Genomic DNA, 19378 nt, shown 5'->3' with positions numbered 1-19378 from the left:
ATCGCCTGCGTCAGTGCACGGTGGCGCGCACGCTCCCACGAGACAGCGAAAACCACGCGTCTCCCCAGCACGCGCCTCTCCAATCCTTCTGAGCGTTCTCTAAACCCTAAATTTTTTCCCCATCATATTTCTAATGTCACTTTTATCTCTGACTTTGAAGTGACCCTAAATAATTTTCTTTTAAATAAAATAAAAAACACTCTTTTGTATCTAAAATAAATCAAAGCAACCTTCTATATGTTCTTATTGTCTTCAACATTTCTTTGGACAATTTCTCTCTCATTTTCCTGATATCTAACATTATAAAATGTAGGAAAATATAAATTATATATTCACTATGTAATGAATATATATTATTAACAATATAAACAACAACAACAACAACAATAATAATAATAATAATAATGATTATATTGATAATCATCATCATCATCATTATTATTATTAGTATTATTACTAGTGCTCTTTTTATTAAAAAGTGCTACAATCACATTTTATATATATATATATATTCTTCTATAATAAATTTGTGACAGACTGGAAATATTTAGCTTTCTTTTTTGAACATTACTTGTTAGAATTGTTTTAAATAGTGCAGGAGCTTTATCAACGTGCATTTCTAATCGCTAAAGGTGTATGTACTACAATGGATATGGAATTAAATAAGGTAACGCTGGAAAGGCACTTTGTAGTGATATTGACAAAAAAGTTGGAAAAGCATGAAACAGATATAATTGTTATAAGATATGTGCCTGTCATTCTTAGCCGTTAAATTTCATGAATGTACCATAACCAAAAATTTTGTTAAATATAGCTAAACCTAGAGTAGTAACTTTGTAAGCTGGTTATTTTTGATTTGAAAAATATACACGTTTTACTGCTCCAGATGAATTTCAATTGGTGGAAAGTTTTTAGAAATTAATCTTTAGATTTCAAGACTTTAAAGTCAGTACAAACAGATTTACCAAATTAAATTATTTTGATCGAAAACAATCATATTGGGTTTAAAAATTCTCTTAAGTTGACAAATATCTATTCATGAATTAGATTTTGTACATATTGTATGACTGACCAGCAGCATGGGCACACAATACACTCAAACAGAAGAAGATATTAAAATTGAAGATTCACACTCACAGCAGTATTGTCCAGTAAGATTTAAATAGTGAACTATAAATGTGTTGTTGTACTTCAATTTTCAATAGAGAAGAAACATTTTTCTACCATCATTTAGACGTTTTAAAGATATTTTTCAATGATTGTTTAGATATAATTAAGCTTGAAAATTTAGAGAGATATTGAGATAGTTTTTTGCCTGACTAAATAAATAAATAAAGGTATATTTTCAATTCAGTAACATTTAATGATGTATTTGTGTGAACTTTGGGTATCATGTATATCTTCTCTCACTGTTGAGAAGAAATATTTTGCCAAAGCAGTGTGGCAAAACATCACATTTAATCCTCAATCATATAAATCAATCTGTCCCCCGGCTAGCTCAGTTGGTAGAGCATGAGAGTCACAATCTCAGGGTAGTGGGTTCATGTCCCACGCCGGGTGCCACCTTCCCGTGGGCTCACCACCTGCAGGAAGGTTCTTAAATGGTGCATTGTGATCTGGGAGACAGTGCTCAGACTGTCACCCCCACGACCCGGAAACGGATAAGCGGAAGAAAATGAATGAATCATATAAATCATTCATTTTAGAGGAAATGAATGGAGAGGTCACTGAATATGGTCATTTCCCTCTGAATGGGTTAAACATGAAATGTCAGTCTTCGTATCAAACATGTGAAGAATGTGGTTTATATTGAGGAAACTTCTTTAAAGAGTAACAAAGAGAAAGTTTGGGCGTTATAAACAGTGGGTTTGAAGCAATCTTGCACATGGAGACATGTAATATAGGAATATTTCTATATATATGCAGCTTATATTTAAACTGATATGGAAGGGTCACAAGTTCTTCTAATAATCCAGATTATCCTCTGAGTATTCCTGAAAGCATATACATCATGTAAGCAAACTATTACGGCAATCTTTGGACTACATCTACATTAATACAGCATTAAACTAGCCACCAAATTATGGTAAGCAAATATTATTGTTAAACTCTTTGAAAGCAGTTTCATAGACTTTTAGAAAACACTAACATCCCACTGAACTGCAGAGCTGAGCTGCATTTTACTTGATCATCTTTAAAGTTTGATGCCTCTTATAAATTATGGAGGCTGCCAGAGCAAAGCACTGGAGCAAAGTATGAAAACACAAGCCACACAGAAGAAGGACAACTCATCATAAAGGGAGTGTTATGCACGTGCGACCATGATATTTAACCAAAAGCATCCGTGGCATGCTGAAAGCCAAGAGTGGTTGTAAATTCATGTGGACAGTGGTGAACCAGTGCAGTGACAGAAATACCCCAGGGAAAGAATCAGCCTTTTACTTAAAAGTCAAAATTGTGTGTGTAACATATCAATGAATGACTTCTCTTCCACGCACGCACGCACGCACGCACGCACGCACGCACGCACGCACGCACGCACGCACGCACGCACGCACGCACGCACGCACGAACATCACTGAGTTTACTTCTGTGTCACATATTCATGCCTATCGCAGTTTTTTTGCCAGTGCAGGGGCCATGTCAGCCAGCAGCTCCTTCCTGATGCGATCCTCCTTCCTCTGCAGCTCGTGGATGAAATGCCCCCTCTGGCCCCGGAGCTCCCTGACACGCCCCACCAGGTGCCTGCGAGTCACACTCTGAACCTCAGGGGGCCGGTTTGGCTCGTTGGCCACCAGCTCGGGTACCTGGCCGCACAGGGATGCTGCTTTTTTAAGACTCCATCCATCCGCATCCAGAAGCTCATCCACAGAGTACTTTTGACCCAGACAGTCTGCATGAGTGAGCACTGGGATGATGTACTCCACGACTTCCTCTCCATACAGCTGCAGGGCAGCTTGGATCAACTTGGCAGCATCCTGGTCTGCCGTCATGCTGGAGCCTGGAGCCTGCATCACCAGCAGAAGAGCATGTGGGCCTGGACTGGAGAGCTGGAGACTCCTCAGAGCTTCCCTGGCTCTCGTTTTCTTCCCCAGAGACATCCCCAAAAGATCTGGGGTATCAATCACTGTGAGATCTATACCATCCACCACTGTCCTGTGCATGGTGCTCTCTGTTTGACTTAGGCCTGCCCTTGTCTCAACGTTGCCCAACAGAGTATCTGCTAGAGAAGTCCGTCCTCCACCGGTGTGTCCCAGGAGAATCAGCCTGATGCTGCTGTTTGGATCTGTCTGCACGTTGGATGGATCATCTCCAGACGACCCTGTAGACACAATACATTGCTTTTCGAAGAACTGGGTGGGAATCACACAAATACTTCAGTTTCTTTGTTTTTCTCTCACAGACCAAAAACATGTATTTGAAGTTAACTGGTGATTTTGAATGGCATGAACGTGACTGTGTGCCCTTCTCTGATTGCTCTGTGTTCCTTGATAACTTTCCACTTTCTTGTCAACTACTACATGGGTCACTAAATTGCGAGCCTACGTATCCATTCCATTGTTTCCTAGATTTTCTGAACCACTTGTCCTTCTTTGCTACTGTCAGCTGTTTCACCAACAGGGTACAAAAATACAATAGTAAGAAATTAATAAAAAAAACAATAACGCTACTCAGATGTTTTTAATCCACAGTTTCCAGTTTAGGTCTCCAAGTACTTATCCAAAAGACCCTATATAGAATAATTTCTTATGACTGTGTCCTCTTCTTGGACTGGAGACTTACTACCAAACAGAAACAACTCCTGAAGAGTCAGAAAAAAAACCAACACTGACCAGTGACGGCTTTGATGGCAGCACTTAGCCACTTGAACCTGGAAGCAAATGCTGATCGAGAAACACAACGGTATTAGTACACTTTGAGTTTTTGACGAACTTGCCCACTTGAAATGTGAACGTCACACCGGACAGAGCGGCAGAGAAACACTCACCAACAAAAAATCTCCAGACTCGTGACAGCCAGTCCCAAATTTTCTGGATCCCTGAGACACAACACACAAGAGAAATCTGTCACTTTGTCTTCAAGAGTGATACTGGGAGGAAATTCTGTTCGAAAACAAAGTAAACATGTTGTACCACGGAGGGTTCCCACAACGCGGGACACCCAGCCCCAAAGAGCTGTCAGACCTGAAGAAAAATAACCCCAAACATTACACCTTTGATCAATGTCACAATCATTTAGAATCGAAGCTCGAAATAGCAGTAAAAAAGTTTCCCCTGATGAAACAATCTGAATGAACTCACCGGTTAAAGAGCAGAAGAGGCGAATCGGCCATCGGATCAAAGCTGGGAGCGCTGCGGGAAAACCACCCGCAAAACTCCAGTTTGTTTCTCTTTTTACAAATGGATGTCATTTTTATTTAAAAAGTTATTATTACAATTTCTGGATTTTATATGTAGCCAAGAAGACAAGCACACGTATCAATTCAGAACAATGCCTTAAATGTGCAAGCATTTAACAAACATTTAAATGTTGAAAAAGGAATTACTTAGAAGAATTTGGTTATTTTAAGAAATAAAGATTCATATTCAGTAGATTATCACCAAACATTCAAGACAGTAAGTCGTTTGAACACAATGACTTCAAATAATCATTTAGTTATCATGCATTAAGAAAACAGGGACGACAAAGACCTGAAACCACCTAACACAAATATTATAATGTATAAAATCAGAATATAATCTCTTAGTGTGTCTATGGATAATACACATGCCCTTTGTAGCATTCTCACACCTTTGATGTCCAATAAATATCAATGAATTAAACTAAAACATCAACAAACAGTGTGTTTTACATGATTGTGAGTGACTGACTCTGTGAGAAGGTGTAGAGGAAATAGGCCACCACAGCAAACGTTCCCGTCTGCATGCCGCTGCCGCTCATCCACCAGCCTAAACGTCACAGCACAGAGATGTGACATTAGTAACGCAGTGTTTGCAAGGTTATCAAGTCATGACTTTCCCTTTTCACCCACAGTTTAAATACTCAGATTGAATACTTGAAATAATCCAGAGAAAGCCCTGTCAACCCTTTAGGACAACTTGGATCTGATAGGCCAGCATCCAACCTTTTAACAGGGTTAACTGACAGCAGCAGACGCTTGTAATTGGATGCCAGCTTCAGGATCTTTTGATTTTCCTAAATCCATGCATCTATCCTTGTTACCACTAAACTAAATTTAGAGCAAATGACAAAATATGTTCATGTCATTTGCATGGATGACTGCTAAATTGGAATGTTTTCACTTCAAGTAGGGAAAAATTGCAGATAGCAGCATGTAAAGCAGAGTTACACATCACTTCCTGTTTCATGGCGAACCATAGGATATTCATTGGAGCGTCGTGGCCACGCCCTTTGAGATTATAGTTACAATTTGATACATTTTCATCAGAAAGGCCTGTTGTATGTTCTGACCCGATTTCAGGCCTCTCGGACTTACTCCCTAGGATTGTGTTTCACACAAAACGGCAGACTTCCTGTTGGGTTTAGAGTATGGCTGCCAGTGACATTTTTGTGCAGCCCGACGTGCTGCATAAGTCTACCAGATTTCTTGGACATAGGTTAAACGTGTTGCTTGTAGCAGATGTTACAAATGCGAAAAACAATGTAGGGGGCGCTATGGAGCCATTTTGCCAGACAATATGTGCAAATGACCGTAAAATTTAAAATTGTACGTCACTTCTGATATATGTACAAATTCTCACGGTTTTACCGCGTTTAGGCTGTCCAAAATTGATCATTTTGCGCAGTACCATCAGAAAGTAAAATAATGATAAATCCTTGCACTCTTAATAGGATCTCGTCCAGCTCTGCACGGACCCCAATTACAGTTACAGTCATGAGATACCAGTCATCGGCAGCATTTGTCTTTTAAAGATGTCCTTATTTTTCCTCACCTGCATCCTGAGAGCTGTTTTGGTCACACTGACACTCCATTTTCATGCAGTTTGCAGAGTCTCAGGTGAGGTAGTGAGAAGAGAAAACACCTCTGATGTTTTACTACAAAAGACCAAAAAAACAAACAAATGAAAAGTATTTTATTAAACTACAGCGGTAGTCTACAACCAATACTGTCCAATGAAATCCCACAATGATGACTGACGATAGTAAAGACGTTCCCACGGAGCTTGTACCTTATGTGTAGTCGAATAAATCTTCTCCCAGAATGCCATGTACCTCCACTCAGTTAAAACTCGACGTGACTCACATGTGCTCGGAGTTGGAGGCGATTCCTTCTTCCTGCTGCCGAGCAGCATTCACTTGTGCCGGCCTGCCCTCAGCCGAAACACTGCCTGTTTTATTACGCAGCGTGGAAAAACAATGAAGTGAGAAAGTCCAAGTATGCAGATAATGCTGAGCTCTGACTCTGGAAGGACACACCTTCTTTTTATTCTTTCGCTGCAACAAGAAAAACTAGAAATGCTGCTTCAGACATGTGAACTCGTGAAAACAGAAGACAGTAAGTGCAAAAAATGTTTTATTAATGAAAATATTCTCAACAAATGGTCCAGCGAGTTGAAAGAATTTTACAACAAAGTGATCATTATGTAATATGTAGCATCAAGGAGCAGGATATATCTCAAGCAGATTTTTTTTTTTTAAACAAACATGTGACCTGTGATCGACACACAATCTGATATCAGCATTGACTTAGAGTGAATCTTATCAGGTCAAGATGTTTGCAGTCTGACACAGTTTGATTCCAATCTACAAGTTCACAGGCCACAAAGTGAGTTGTAAACAAAGGAACGCTCCAATAATATCTCGTTACCTGAACCTCAAATCCAATAAAACAAGGTGAAGCGACCCAGCGGGACAGTTTGATCTGGATTTCTCATGAGCCCAGTTGAGCAATCAGAGCATCAATCAAGTCCTGCTTTTTGGTCCCAGTGGTTCGAATCCCAAACTGCTTGCAGGCCTCCTTCAGCACGGGGACGGTCAGCTTTCCCAGAGTGCCGTTCTTCACGTGGGCCTTCAGTTCGTCATCTGTGACCTCCACTTTGGGCTTCTTCTCTGCTCCACCTCCAGAGTCAGCTGCAAATTCAGTCACAAGGGTTAAAGGAATAATTAGGCGTTTTATGCACCAAGGAAAAAAACAAAAAAAACCCCAGTGACCTATTAACAATGTGATTAACATCAGGATTAAACAGGCACATTCCAAACTTACAGTACAACAAATAGAGGCTCACTGGGTGCTTGAACTCTGACCTGTTTTGCGTTTTGGAGCTGGCTTGCTCTCCGGGTTGTAGTTGGCAGGGTAGACGAGCTCCGTAAACTCGTCGGCCAAACAACCCAGCCGAGCATTCATCTGGTCCGCCTTTGGCACTGGGACAGAGACACAGAAGTAGAAAAATAAGTTTTGCCAGTTAAAGAAGGATCTAAGATCTTTATTTAGACTGCGTCTTACTGATGAGGTCTTCGATGTCTTCTGGATCCACCATATCCAGAGCCAGGGCCTCCAAGTTCCTGTAATGCTTCTGGATGACTGGGTTCTCAAAGGCCTCGCTCCTGGGTTTCAATACAGAGAGAAACAAACCAAATGTCTTTAGTGTAAACCAGGGGTGTCAAACATAAGGCCAGTGGGCTGAAACAGGCCTGCAAGTGGCAAACACAACACTGAGACCTGAGTGGAGATATCGGTGATGCTGACATGAACGCTAACATACTAGCAAAATGCTTCTGCCGTCCCTGCTGACCTGGACCGACGTTCGTTTGCTTATCGAGCAGATCAGTCAACAGAGGACGCTGTGAGCACAGCTCACCACACAGCCCTTACTCACCTGGAGCTAAAGAACACATCAGTAAGATGATGTGAGATGATCGCCTTCATCTTGTCCAACAGTGTTTGTGAACTTTAACTCGGCCTTTAACACAGTCATTCTACACAAACTGACAAAGAAACTAAGTGACCCGGGCCTGGGAGGATCACTGTGATTGGATAGTAGATTTCCTGAGCAACAGACCCTAGAAAGTCAGGATGGGAGGCCGCACATCCTCCTCTCATCCTAAACACAGGAACACCACAGAGATGTGTCCTCGGCCCACTCATCCACTCCTCCTTTAGCCACGATTCCACCACCATTCACACCATCGTATGGTATGCCGACGACACCACCACTGTGGGACCGATAAACAACGAGTCAGCCTACAGGGAGGAGGTCCAGGACTTGGCAAGTTGGTGTCTGAGCAACAACCCGGACCTGAACACCAGCAAGGCCAAGGAACAGGTTGTGGATTTCAGACAATCCACCTGCATGGAGCACTCTACCCTCCGCATCAACGGAGAAGAGGTAGAGAGGGTGGAATGCTTCAGGCTCCTTGGAGTGCACATCTCGGCTGACAACATCTACTACTAGTTGGAGGAACCTGCAGCTGGTGGTGAAGGCAGCTGAGAACATCATTGGGAGTTCGCTACCTTTCCTAAAAGACATTTAAAAACTGGAAATGCCAGAAAAAAGGCAAAATATCCACAACATGTGTACCACATGATAATCACGATAATTGAGTGAAATTGTGTGTGATATTGCAACATTTTCCAACAATGCCTCTAATCATACCTGTATTTGAAGCGTAGTTTGGAGACGATCTCCTTCATCTTGTCCACCTGTGTTTGTGAAGCTACTGGGCCACTAGGAGGATCCAAAGGCCGCAGATCGTCAGCAAACGGCAAGTAGATGCCGTTGAAACCTGATGGAATCAACGTAAGACACAATCACACAAAAAAACCTTCCAACTGATGCAATGGATCAAAAACCAGCTGGGATAAGACCACGGTTTTGAATAATGAATCAGTTCACAATCGACCATAATATACACAACGATTCTGATTTAATTCATAACTTTGAATATGAAGAAGTGCAACCTGATCACGACACAAATTTCATTACTTTAACTGTAAATTTTACAGCATCAGTGAAACTACCAGTGAGCCCAGTGCTTCCTTACCTGCTGGCCTTGTTTGCACATTCCCCTCGTCAAGTTTCTCACTCTGAGGCACCAAGGCAACAAATCGAGGCGGGTAGTTTCTGCGGGCGATGCAGCGGCACAGAGCAAACACGTTCTTCTCGCTACACTTCTTCAGCAAGGCAGAAAACAGACATGCGCTACCTGATGTGTGAAACAATAAGGGTGATTTACTCATCGGTTGGATTTCATTTTATTCCACTTGGTTCATAAGAAACATCAACCGGATTGACAGTCCTACCTTTCATCTCCCCCTCCTCAGGATAGAGGAAGACGGATGGTCGGATGTGATGGTGCAGCTTGAGCTTCTCCATCGGTTTGAATCCGATCAGGACCAGTCCAGGGTCATCGAACTTCTTGATGGAGTCAACTTCATCCCTCTCCATCACGATCTGTCTTTTACCGTACACCTACAACCCATCAAGTATTAGAAACAGCAAGAACAACAACAACTGCACATTGGGTCTGTGTATACCTGGGATTTCTTGATCTCGCTGGGCAGCAGCAGACTGCCGGTCTGAGTGTGGAACGTGCGGGTTTTGCTGCGGACCGGCTCGTTGGTTTCCCTGTAAAGTCTAATGGGACCTGGTTTCCGGGCTGTTACGGCTGTGGCATAAATTCCCACGGTTACATTTAAGCCCTCACCAAGGCACAGGTTCACCCTAAAGAGATGAAGAATATCAATTTGTATTTGGATAGCGGCTTTCAGACAGTAAAACGTAAACAAATACACTTCCAATTAGAGACTGCCAAAAAAAGAATAAGAACAAAATATGCAAGTAGAAGTCCTCTATAATGAAACAGCCTCCATCGTCACTCTCTACCTGGCCAAGGCTCTCTTTTTCTGTTCCTTGGCCATAACACGTTTCTGCAGGTCGTCCAGTTTGTTGCAAGGGTCCAGCTGCAGTCCCAACTCACTCTCATCCTCCAGCGGACTTACAATGTCACGATAAAAAAGCGACACGTCGAAGCCTCCCGGTTTCATCAGGTGCATCAAATCAATTACAACACCTAAGAAAATAGTTCAAATGAGTCCGCATGCAGGTATTTCTTTAAAGCAGTCATGAAATGTTAATGTCCTGCTGTTAATGTAACATATTTGCAAGCTAATGGTCAAAAAGTCTGAAAAAGGAGCTTTTCTTTCACCCCTCAGACACACCTGTCTCCTTGAGATCACTGGCTTTGGTGCGAGCCTGCCGGTCCTTTGCACTGTCGCCCCCATGTGGATCGTCCCTGCAGGTGAAAATCATGAGGCGCTTATGTGACAGGCGAAGCTTGATGTCACTGTAGAGGTTGGCGCAACACCACAGGGCGTCACCGAGAGACGTCTCCCCGCTGCCTATCTTCTCTACTGCCAACTTGTGACCTTTTCCCCCCCGCAGAGCGTCCGCGTCCTGCACTCGCTTTGCACCTGCGGAGGAAACAAAGTTCTGGTCAGATTATAAGTGTGATGTAAGCTTTGAAGTTCACAAGAAATCTTCATTGGTTTTTTGGGTGTTTTTTTTTAAGCGTGGCCTGTCATGCAGCATCTTACCAGGCTCATCAAGGTCGTGATACACATAGACGTGTTTGAAGGTGTTGTTTGGGTTTTTGCTCTGCTCCGTGCCGTAAAAAACCAGAGCCACCAGGTCCCTATGACTACTGATGATCTTACTGGTGTACACGCTGCGCACAACCTACAAGAACAGAACAATGATTTTTTAAGAGGTGTAAGTATCCGAGGACAAAAACAGAATTCAACTTTATCAGCAATGAATTACCCCCCCCCCCCCCACACACACACACACGTTTCCTGCTATTATTATTGTCAACAAAAAGACATTGCAAATAATTATGGCAAAAACAAACAGTGAGGGAAACAGATGTCTGACTTACCTGCATGGTCATGTCGAAGTTAGATGGAGCTCCGTCTTCACCTTTTATGAACATTTCTTTGGAGGCATCGACCAAGAACACCAGGCTGTCTCTACCTGTGATTTTGTAATCTCCTGCCGGAGAAAGAAACCGATGAAAGGTTTTATTTAACTTTGATAAACTGAGACATTAAACATTTGATGGTGTGGGCTTTTTTGCTCTGTCCTAATGAAATTGTGTTTATACTTAAATACAAATCCCATGTCTTGAGAGTTTGATTCAGTGTTTGAGAAAAGTGCAACCTTTAGTACACTTTTGTGATTGATAGCGATTCCATGTATGTGCCTGAAACAAAGCTCCTGTCTTCCTCAGTGTCTCTTCAGCCTGGATGAGCTGGTGAGTGCTTGTTTGACTGTCTGTGTTTGCTCTGTGATGGACTGGAGGCCTGTCCAGGGTGTACCCACAGTGAGCAGGGATCCAGAACAGGATAAAGCTCCATAGAAGATGGATGGATGCACAAATTAGGATTCATGCCCCTAAAGGACAAAGCAGGTATGAAAGGTGGATGATGTCTCACCTCCAGACTGCTCCCCTTCCTCTTGCTCTTCCTCCTCATCCTCGTTCCTGTAGTAGGCGTTCCAGTCTGCCATCTGACCTGCAGGTCGAAGAAACATTGAGCACTGAGCCACGTTCAAAACTTATACAAACTACGTTCAACTACATCTTTGGTTTAAATTCTGCGAAATGCCGAAGACATTGTAAATGCTGGTACTACGGATATTAATCATTAATTACATGTTTCAACTTTAGCCACACACCATTAGCTTAGCATGTAGCCTCAGATCGTTTCATCAGTAATCCCGGCGTTAATTAAAGTTATCTTCCTGATGGTGCGATACAAGCTGAGTTTTAAAGACCAAACTCAACAGATTTTGGTTAGTTGTTCAGTGAGGGTGCAGTCCAGGGTCTTACCGTGCTCTGAATCCTGCTGCTGCACAAGTACGGACTAGTTTCAATGAGCAGCGAGTCCTGGTACGTGAACGCGCACGTAAATTACGTCGGATCGTTCATTGGACGCCTGTCTGTCCGTCCAACATTCTGACCAATCAGGAAAGAGTGGGCGTGGTGATATTAATATTTGTATTGACAAGCAGCAGCACCCAGAAAGTTTGTTGTAGATTTACTTGGATCACTTCATTTCACCGCCATGGACCGAACCGGCTCCTTCCCGGTGGAATTGTACATTTACGACTTGTCCGAAGGCCATGCGAGCCAGTTGAGTCTTGCCATGCTCGGTGAGTTTGTTAACCCTAACCTGATGATGATTCTCCTCCCTGACCCTAGATCTGAAAAGCTCCTTCTAACTTATGTTCATGTTTTGTTTACAGGGAGACAGGTGGATGGGATATGGTGATCATGCATTTCATACATATTCTTCAACCCTAACCCTAACCCTACTGAATACAAATATCTCTTCTGCTCCTGTGGAAGGTCGTTTATTATTGTTATGACAGATATTGGTCATTTAGTTGTTTTTATGTCTCACAGGCACACTGCCATTGTGGTCCATGGAAAGGAGGTCTTCTTTAATGGAGAAGGCATCAACTCCTGCACACCTGTAAGCATCACCGCTGTTTAGTCATCTCAAACATACATGATCACTGTACTTCTGGAGCTGTACATTACAAACCAAACCGAAATGCTGTAGGGTTGAATATGCATTTTTGTTCACAGGGGGGCACATCATTAGGAGAGCCTCTTTCCGTAGTTGACATGGGCTTCACTGAGGTCAATGCAGAGACATTCATGGACTATCTAAAGTCACTGGCTGAGACCAGATTCAGGTAAAAGCTCAGGCTTGTCAGATATTTCGTCCCGATCGTGTATCGCCTGGCATTTATTGTGACCCACAATTAGTAATGAGCACATTAAAACTTAGATTTGGGATATTTTCTCAAGTTCTAAATTATATTCAGCTAACAGAGATGCAAGTGATGAAATGTAAAGTAATGTATCCCAGCACCTTCAGTCTGTCCTCCCCCCCACCCCTTTCTCCTGTTATCTCACAGTCCACATGTGTCCTATCTTGTCTTGTTGCTCACACAAGCCAGTCCAACCTTTGCTTTTTTTCCATCTCTTTTGAATAATTTTCTCCATATGTTCCCTCCTCTTCATTATTGTGGCACACAGAGGTGAAAATTACAGCCTGTTTGAGCACAACTGCAACACTTTCAGCAACGAGGTGGCTCAATACCTCCTGGGCAAAGAGATCCCGTCCTACATAACAGACCTCCCATCCGAAGTGTTGTCCACGTAAGTGAGCTCATAAATCGCCTCCTGCATCGGGACAGTCTTTGTTGTTTGTCCAACTGTATACATTTGTCAAATATTGAGTCTGTAATCATAACATTGTTTTCATTTACTGAAAGATTTATTTGATTTGGGATATCATTAAAAAAGTTTGCGGTATGTTTACATTTATAATGAAGCATGTACATTAACACATAGGAAATGGTTTTATTTGGGTTTTTTTGTGATACATGACAAAAAAAGCCAGAAACGATCTCACTGTGAGGCGACAGGGCTAACCACTATTTCACCATCTGGACTCTTTATTCACGATACAGAAACAAAAAAAAGTAAAAGTATTCAGCTCACTCTGTTTTTTTACTTTTTAAGACATAAAAAAACATTCAAAATCAAAAGAAAAGTTTGAATAATGTCATTTTTTTTGTAATAATGTTAAATAGAACCTTCCTGGAGAAACAACGACAATGGCCTTTTCTTCTAATATACAGGCTCCAAAAAGTCGTTTTCTCAAACTGTGCTTCTCTATCAATGAGAAGGTGGTTTGAGTAGGGGTCATACAAATGTACTCTGCAGGACTTCGTGTCTGTCCCTTCTTCTGTACTTAACAATCACATCCACTCTCATCCACCTGAATGAAAACTTTGGAACACAGTATATCGTCCTCTCCGCTTCGTTTCGCCCGCAGGCCGTTCGGCCAGATTCTCCGTCCCATTTTGGAAGCAGTTGTGGTGAATCCTGGAGCCAGCAACATCACCGAGGAGCAATAGGCTGAAATGGCAAAGAAAATCCTGTTTCTGCATTTGACGGTGACAATAATTATTGCTGCCAGACTATTGTTATAACCTCGCAATAATTGTGTGATAGAATGTTCAAACTCAAGATTTTTGACTCTATATTAGTAGTGGGTGAAACTTGAGAAGTTTTATATTGCTTTATTGTTTACATATCAATACCTCAGTGTGTGGTAGTTTAATGCCTCTGATTCTCTTCATCTCCTTTCGTATCATCACTCGTACAGCTTTTCTCTAAGTTACACCTCAGGGCTCGGGAATTCACTCACTCTATCTTTCACCTAAAAGATATTGGTTTGGAGGTGTGTCGACTACACAAAATATACTGATGTGAAGTCGGTAGGTTGTTCTTGTAAAAAAAATCTCAATAGGAGGTCTGTTTATTTATCTTTTAAATCATTCATTATCAAAAAGCACTTTTAGAACAGAAAGAAATATTCTACTAAACATACCTTTTCTTACTTTATGTGGACAAAGTTGTTGTTAGACACCGATCAGCTGGAACATTATGGCCATCAAATTTCCTTATATATAATTCTTTTATTATATTATATCCTATTATATATTAATTTGATTGGATGGGTCTTTTTGAGTCTATCTATCAAAAGTGTTCCAAGGAAGAAAATGAAGTGAACTGATGACGGGTTTATTGATGCAGGTATTACAATAGATACCCCCCCCCCCCCCCCCCCCCCCCCCCCCCCCCCCCCAGCTGAAGACAGCTTCAGCTGAAACGCCCTGCTATCTTGTCTTTATTCATCAAGTGAACCGCAGACCGCCTCACCCCCCACTTATCTATGCAATGCAACATTTTACTTCTATTTAAAGGGTTGAACATCGATAGCACACATTCCTACTAACTATGATAAAAGCTGGACTAGTATTTATTTTCAAATCACAAAATAAAGCACCTTGATATTTTTTGTCTTTTTTTTTTTGTTCTGCCATGGATGGCAGCCGCCTCCATTGGTGTGTGTCTCCATCCTGCGTTTTCGGTTTCATTGGCCATCATTGTTATTTTGATCATGCCGAATACTATTATTTCTGTTAAATACAGTTTATTAAAGTGTTTAAACCTCCATAAAGAAACAAAAACTAATTCTATGCAGACTAGCAATTGTTTTCATATTGTTTAACCAATTACAAATTGAAAATAGTCCTTAAAGTTTTAAAATGTACACCGTGCGCTTGATCAATAAACTGCTCCTGAATGAACTGTTGCCGTGACGACTGTTGTTTGCATAAGCAGAAGATGTATTTATGTGTCTAAATAAATTACAACCACAAAGAAACATAAGAAAATTTTATTGGATTTTGACAAATCAAGAGTAAATCTAACGTGTTCACGTAATCGCAATACAAATAATAACCAGAAGATGGCGCTGCATGATCATTAGTAGCAGTGTTCCTTTTTTTTCTCCTTTTCTCAAAGTGTGTAAATACCAGCAAAAACATATTTAACATCCACACAGTCCTCCTATTTAATTCCTCCTTATATTTTTTTATTTTCTTTTTTCCAAATTTTTTTTTTTTTTATTGTTTTCCAAATAGTCATGTTGGAATAGTGGGTCGTTGTAGAGGGTCAGCTGTGACTCAAACCTCCCAATGGGGAGGTTGCAGGACCTATATCCATATCTCAAAGTGTCCTTGAGCAAGGCCGAACCAATCCTGTCCTGACCTGTCCAGGTTGAATAAGACGGATGAATTTTATTTATTCTGCTGCAATGACAAGTATAATGTAAATAGGTCCTTAAGCCTTTTGTTACAAGTCACTGGCAGAAAGGCTGGGGGAAACCCACTAGGCAATTTAAAAATGTTAAATGCTTTTATAACATAAACAATGTGGCTGTATGTGCTCCAAATTGGGGCAGAAGTATCTATTCCCATTAATATCCACATTACTATCCACTAGTTTTAAAATCAAGAGTTCGTCTATGATATTCAAACTTTTTTAATCAGCATTTGTCAATAAGACATATTCTTTTAAGCGGGAAAATTCCAGTTTATATGCACTTTTTGACAAAGCTTACTTTACTTTAGAAATTGGCTTTGGATGTAGATGTGGATGAAATTAAAGGATGCTTTTGACAATGCATTTGATTGTATTTACCTAATACCTTGAGTAGTTTTTGAGAAGAGCTCTTTCACCTTTTTTCAAAAGAGTTTACGTTTACTTATATTTTAGTACTATTTAAACATCTTAGTAGTGGATGTAGCTACTTGAGTAAATATTTTCAGTACTCTTTCCTCTTTAATTACATTCCCATTCTTCCTGAGTGTAAACACGTTCTGCTGGCCTCTGAGAGAAACTGTGTTTGTGCCACATTGGGCCACAAATTCTTGTGTTACTGATATTTCTCCCAAACATATTAAAGCCTGATAACCCGCCAATTGTTAGACATGAGGTCATTTGACTGCTTCACCCAGTAAATATGTGCAACTTTGATATGAAAACAAGTCAAACCAAAGCCTCAAAATGTCTTTTTACAATCTTTAATATTTCATCTTCAAAAGTGTCTTCAGTTACTAAACAATATCTTGTAAATAATGTCTCTGGAGATTTTAGGGTATAAATCAGTTCTGCTGTAAGAAGTAGAGGTACATATACAATATATACACATGTTTCTGCTACATACTGTTGTTTCACATCACATACACTTGATATTTACTCTGCTATCATGTTTGTCTTTATACATTTATCATAGTTATGTTCTCTTTTATGTCACTCATCTGTACTGCCCTCCCCACAGCAGATTCTAAATATACTAGTTAGCATTGTGCAATCACACAACACACATTCCTCCTATGTCAAGGGGAAGTTGTGCCTTTATGTTTAATGTGAAAACCCACAGCAAAAAGATGAACAGACAGCACCTTACGCCAACCTGAACCTTTTCTATTGCACATCAGGAAACGGCAAAACTCCAGCTTTCATCACCATAAAATAATATATCTGAATAAAATCTGACAGAAAATTATAATAGGTACTCTTGTAATTAAATTTAGTTTGTTCATACAGCCCTTATTTAATCAAAAATATATAGAAAATTCCATTAAATAAACAGATATACACATCATTTATCTATTAAAACAGAACCACATGGAATAAAACGAATGTGCTCAAAAAGACTGCACAGTAATATACACAAAAAGTCAAACATTTGCCATAAATAGATGTTAAAAGTGGTTTGTTTCATGTACAAAGATCGGACGAACATACCAACTAAAACCCCTGGAAGCGCTAAACTGCTATTGCTTAAGATGAAAGGAAAAAAAACTAAAACTTTTGTGACCCTAAACCTGCAAAACTATGATGATTAGGAGGAAAATGTTGTGAATAAATGTCACTTTGAGGAGAGACGTGTGTGATGAAAGAGAGAAAGCTACAGACAGAGTTTAGTTCCTTAACAACAGTAATTGTAAGATCCAAGATCCAAGAAATTAAGTTTATGTTGAATTTAACCCTTTGTACCTGAAGTGAAGAAAGTGGTATAAAAGATGAACCATTTTCCCTGTATACTCAAACTTTCTCTGAAATTCAGCTGTCTCACTTGGACAAAGTGGATGTAGATGCAAAAAACTTGATGAAATACTGACATTCCAATTAAAACCTCTAACTCGCACACTATGACACATTCCATTAATTTCCATTGGATCGGCTGTATAAAACTAATTCTTTTATCGAGAGCCCAACCTACATTTACTGCTTGAGAACTGAGTTTACAGTTATTTCTGTAATTTTCACTTTCAATGAATGAGATGGGACAGCTTTTCTTTACTTGGATCTTAAATTGCATTAATTTAATGTTGTGTGTAAAAGGAGTTATATTTTAACCCTAACCCTATGGTAAAAAGAAAGGTATATCCTTAAACAATAAATTTACCTTTTAAGTTGTATCAGAGGCTCTTCCTCTTGCTATCAAATAAAAACAACCTACTTTCTGCTTTCTTATGAAAACTTATGTTATTGATCTGGAAAAATGGAGAAATTACATTTTCTTTCTTCAAATCATTACATATACTGAAATGAAGTTTATCATCCCTCATCTTGACCCCCCCCCTTTTTTTTTTTTTGCTTGAACCTCAGCCCAACTGCTATGAAATCATTTGAAACAAAAGTTTTGCCCTCAGATCTTTTAGCACAAATATAATTATACAGGACCTCATGGAAGCGTTTCTGGACACGTGTGCAGTCTCTGTTAAGAGTTCCCGTCTTCTTCACGTCGTGCGGTTCCTGAGTGAACCTGAGGGTTCCTGAGGGTGTCCTCCACCAAAAAGTTCAAGTGGAAGCATTAACTGTTGCTCGTGTGTACAAACAGGCCCAGCTCTGCGTGGTGTCCTCTGCTGCCCCCCCCCCCCCCACAGATGAAATGAGAAGTGTCTAAGGCTCCAGGCTTGGAAATGCCTCCGCTGATTCTCCTGCGATGGGGCCTTGGGTTAAAAATTACATCCAGGCATCCACACACTGAGTTATGACCCAGACAGTTCAATAGTGAGAAACTCAGATCCACACTGACTCCTTTCCTTTGCCCTGAGGAAAGAGAAAACACGGCCATGTGCGTTCGTTTTTTTTCTCTTCTGCTCTTCTGTTTCCACCCTTTCTCCGCTTTTCTAAAGACTCCCAGCCTCTGGCTCTTACGCTGCCCCCCTGCCCTCTCCTCCGCGCCCTCCCCCTGCTCGGGACAGAGGCTGATGGGAGCCGACATGATGGTGGCATTGTCCTCACCGACGAGTTAATGTGACCCGGGGGATGCTGTCCCTGCATGCTCGGCCTGATGGTAAAGAATGCAAAAGCGCTCCATTGTTGGAAATCGGTGGTGAGAGGCCAAAGAGGAGCGAGCAGAAAACCACTCTGCTTGTGGAGGTAGACTGAGGAGGTGTTTTAACAAGGAAAACCTAAGAGGGGAATTCACAAAGTAAGTTTTATACTATGACTGACAATCTTCACAAAAAACATCCACTGGAGTTGCAACGGACTCCAAAACTTCTCAACCTCCACCCGAAAGGCCTAAAAGGAAAACACTTGCCTTTGTGCATGGACCGCACGGTGACGTAGCGGTGAGCACGCTCTCCTCGCAGTGAGAAGGTCCTGGGTTCAAATACGGACCAGAACTTTCTGTGTGGACTTTGCATGTTCTCCCCGTGTGGGTTTCCTCCCTCAGTCCAAAAACATGCACGTGAGCTTAATTGGTGACACTAAATGTGAGTGTGCGTGGTTGTCTGTCTCTGTGTGTTTGCCCCATGATAGATGCACAAGATGAAGCGGTATAGAAGATGAAACCTCAAATTAATGAATAGTTCTGTTTGTGCCATTGCTGCTCGGTGGTGTCGTAGTTAGTATTCCTGTCTCACAGTGAGTTTAAGGAATGTGTGGAGTTTGGTACAGATTTTTAATTTTTTTT

General features: G+C 41.0%; 3 protein-coding genes across 6 annotated transcripts; 1 reads left to right on the top strand and 2 right to left on the bottom strand.

Moving 5' to 3' along the window:
• Window positions 1–1346: 1346 nt before the first annotated feature.
• LOC308114489 (uncharacterized protein) lies at window positions 1347–6420 on the bottom strand. Of its 4 annotated transcripts, none has more exons than XM_080471400.1 (8): window positions 6192–6420; window positions 5955–6057; window positions 4872–4949; window positions 4302–4352; window positions 4134–4184; window positions 3989–4039; window positions 3834–3884; window positions 1347–3322 (listed from the first exon to the last, which is right to left on the bottom strand). In XM_080471400.1, exons 2-8 carry the CDS (start codon window positions 5998–6000, stop codon window positions 2610–2612), a joined length of 1041 nt encoding a protein of 346 aa, XP_080327526.1. In that variant the 5' UTR covers window positions 6001–6057; window positions 6192–6420; the 3' UTR covers window positions 1347–2609. The 4 variants fall into 4 exon arrangements, with proteins under 4 accessions (XP_080327526.1, XP_080327527.1, XP_080327528.1 ...); XM_080471401.1 differs by having other exon boundaries at window positions 1786–3322; window positions 6266–6420; XM_080471402.1 differs by having other exon boundaries at window positions 1792–3322; window positions 4302–4343; window positions 6192–6388.
• Window positions 6402–11914, bottom strand: xrcc6 (X-ray repair complementing defective repair in Chinese hamster cells 6). Its single transcript, XM_080470157.1, has 13 exons — window positions 11848–11914; window positions 11453–11530; window positions 10897–11009; window positions 10556–10697; window positions 10181–10432; window positions 9846–10032; window positions 9497–9683; window positions 9263–9431; window positions 9004–9165; window positions 8616–8745; window positions 7466–7566; window positions 7267–7383; window positions 6402–7092 (listed from the first exon to the last, which is right to left on the bottom strand). The coding sequence occupies exons 2-13, from the start codon at window positions 11523–11525 to the stop codon at window positions 6893–6895; spliced, it is 1833 nt and encodes a 610-aa protein (XP_080326283.1). The 5' UTR covers window positions 11526–11530; window positions 11848–11914; the 3' UTR covers window positions 6402–6892.
• A 146-nt stretch (window positions 11915–12060) lies between these two features.
• On the top strand, window positions 12061–14639 carry LOC308124762 (desumoylating isopeptidase 1-like). The gene is made up of 6 exons (XM_080488022.1): window positions 12061–12170; window positions 12264–12285; window positions 12424–12493; window positions 12610–12719; window positions 13066–13188; window positions 13871–14639. The coding sequence occupies exons 1-6, from the start codon at window positions 12083–12085 to the stop codon at window positions 13950–13952; spliced, it is 495 nt and encodes a 164-aa protein (XP_080344148.1). The 5' UTR covers window positions 12061–12082; the 3' UTR covers window positions 13953–14639.
• Window positions 14640–19378: the final 4739 nt, after the last annotated feature.

This window comes from Lipophrys pholis (assembly GCF_963383615.2).
Source record: "Lipophrys pholis genome assembly, chromosome: 1".
In the NCBI taxonomy this organism is placed as follows: domain Eukaryota; kingdom Metazoa; phylum Chordata; class Actinopteri; order Blenniiformes; family Blenniidae; genus Lipophrys; species Lipophrys pholis.
Note: the sequence above shows the minus strand (reverse complement) of the source record. Positions and strands in the feature narration are given on the sequence as shown.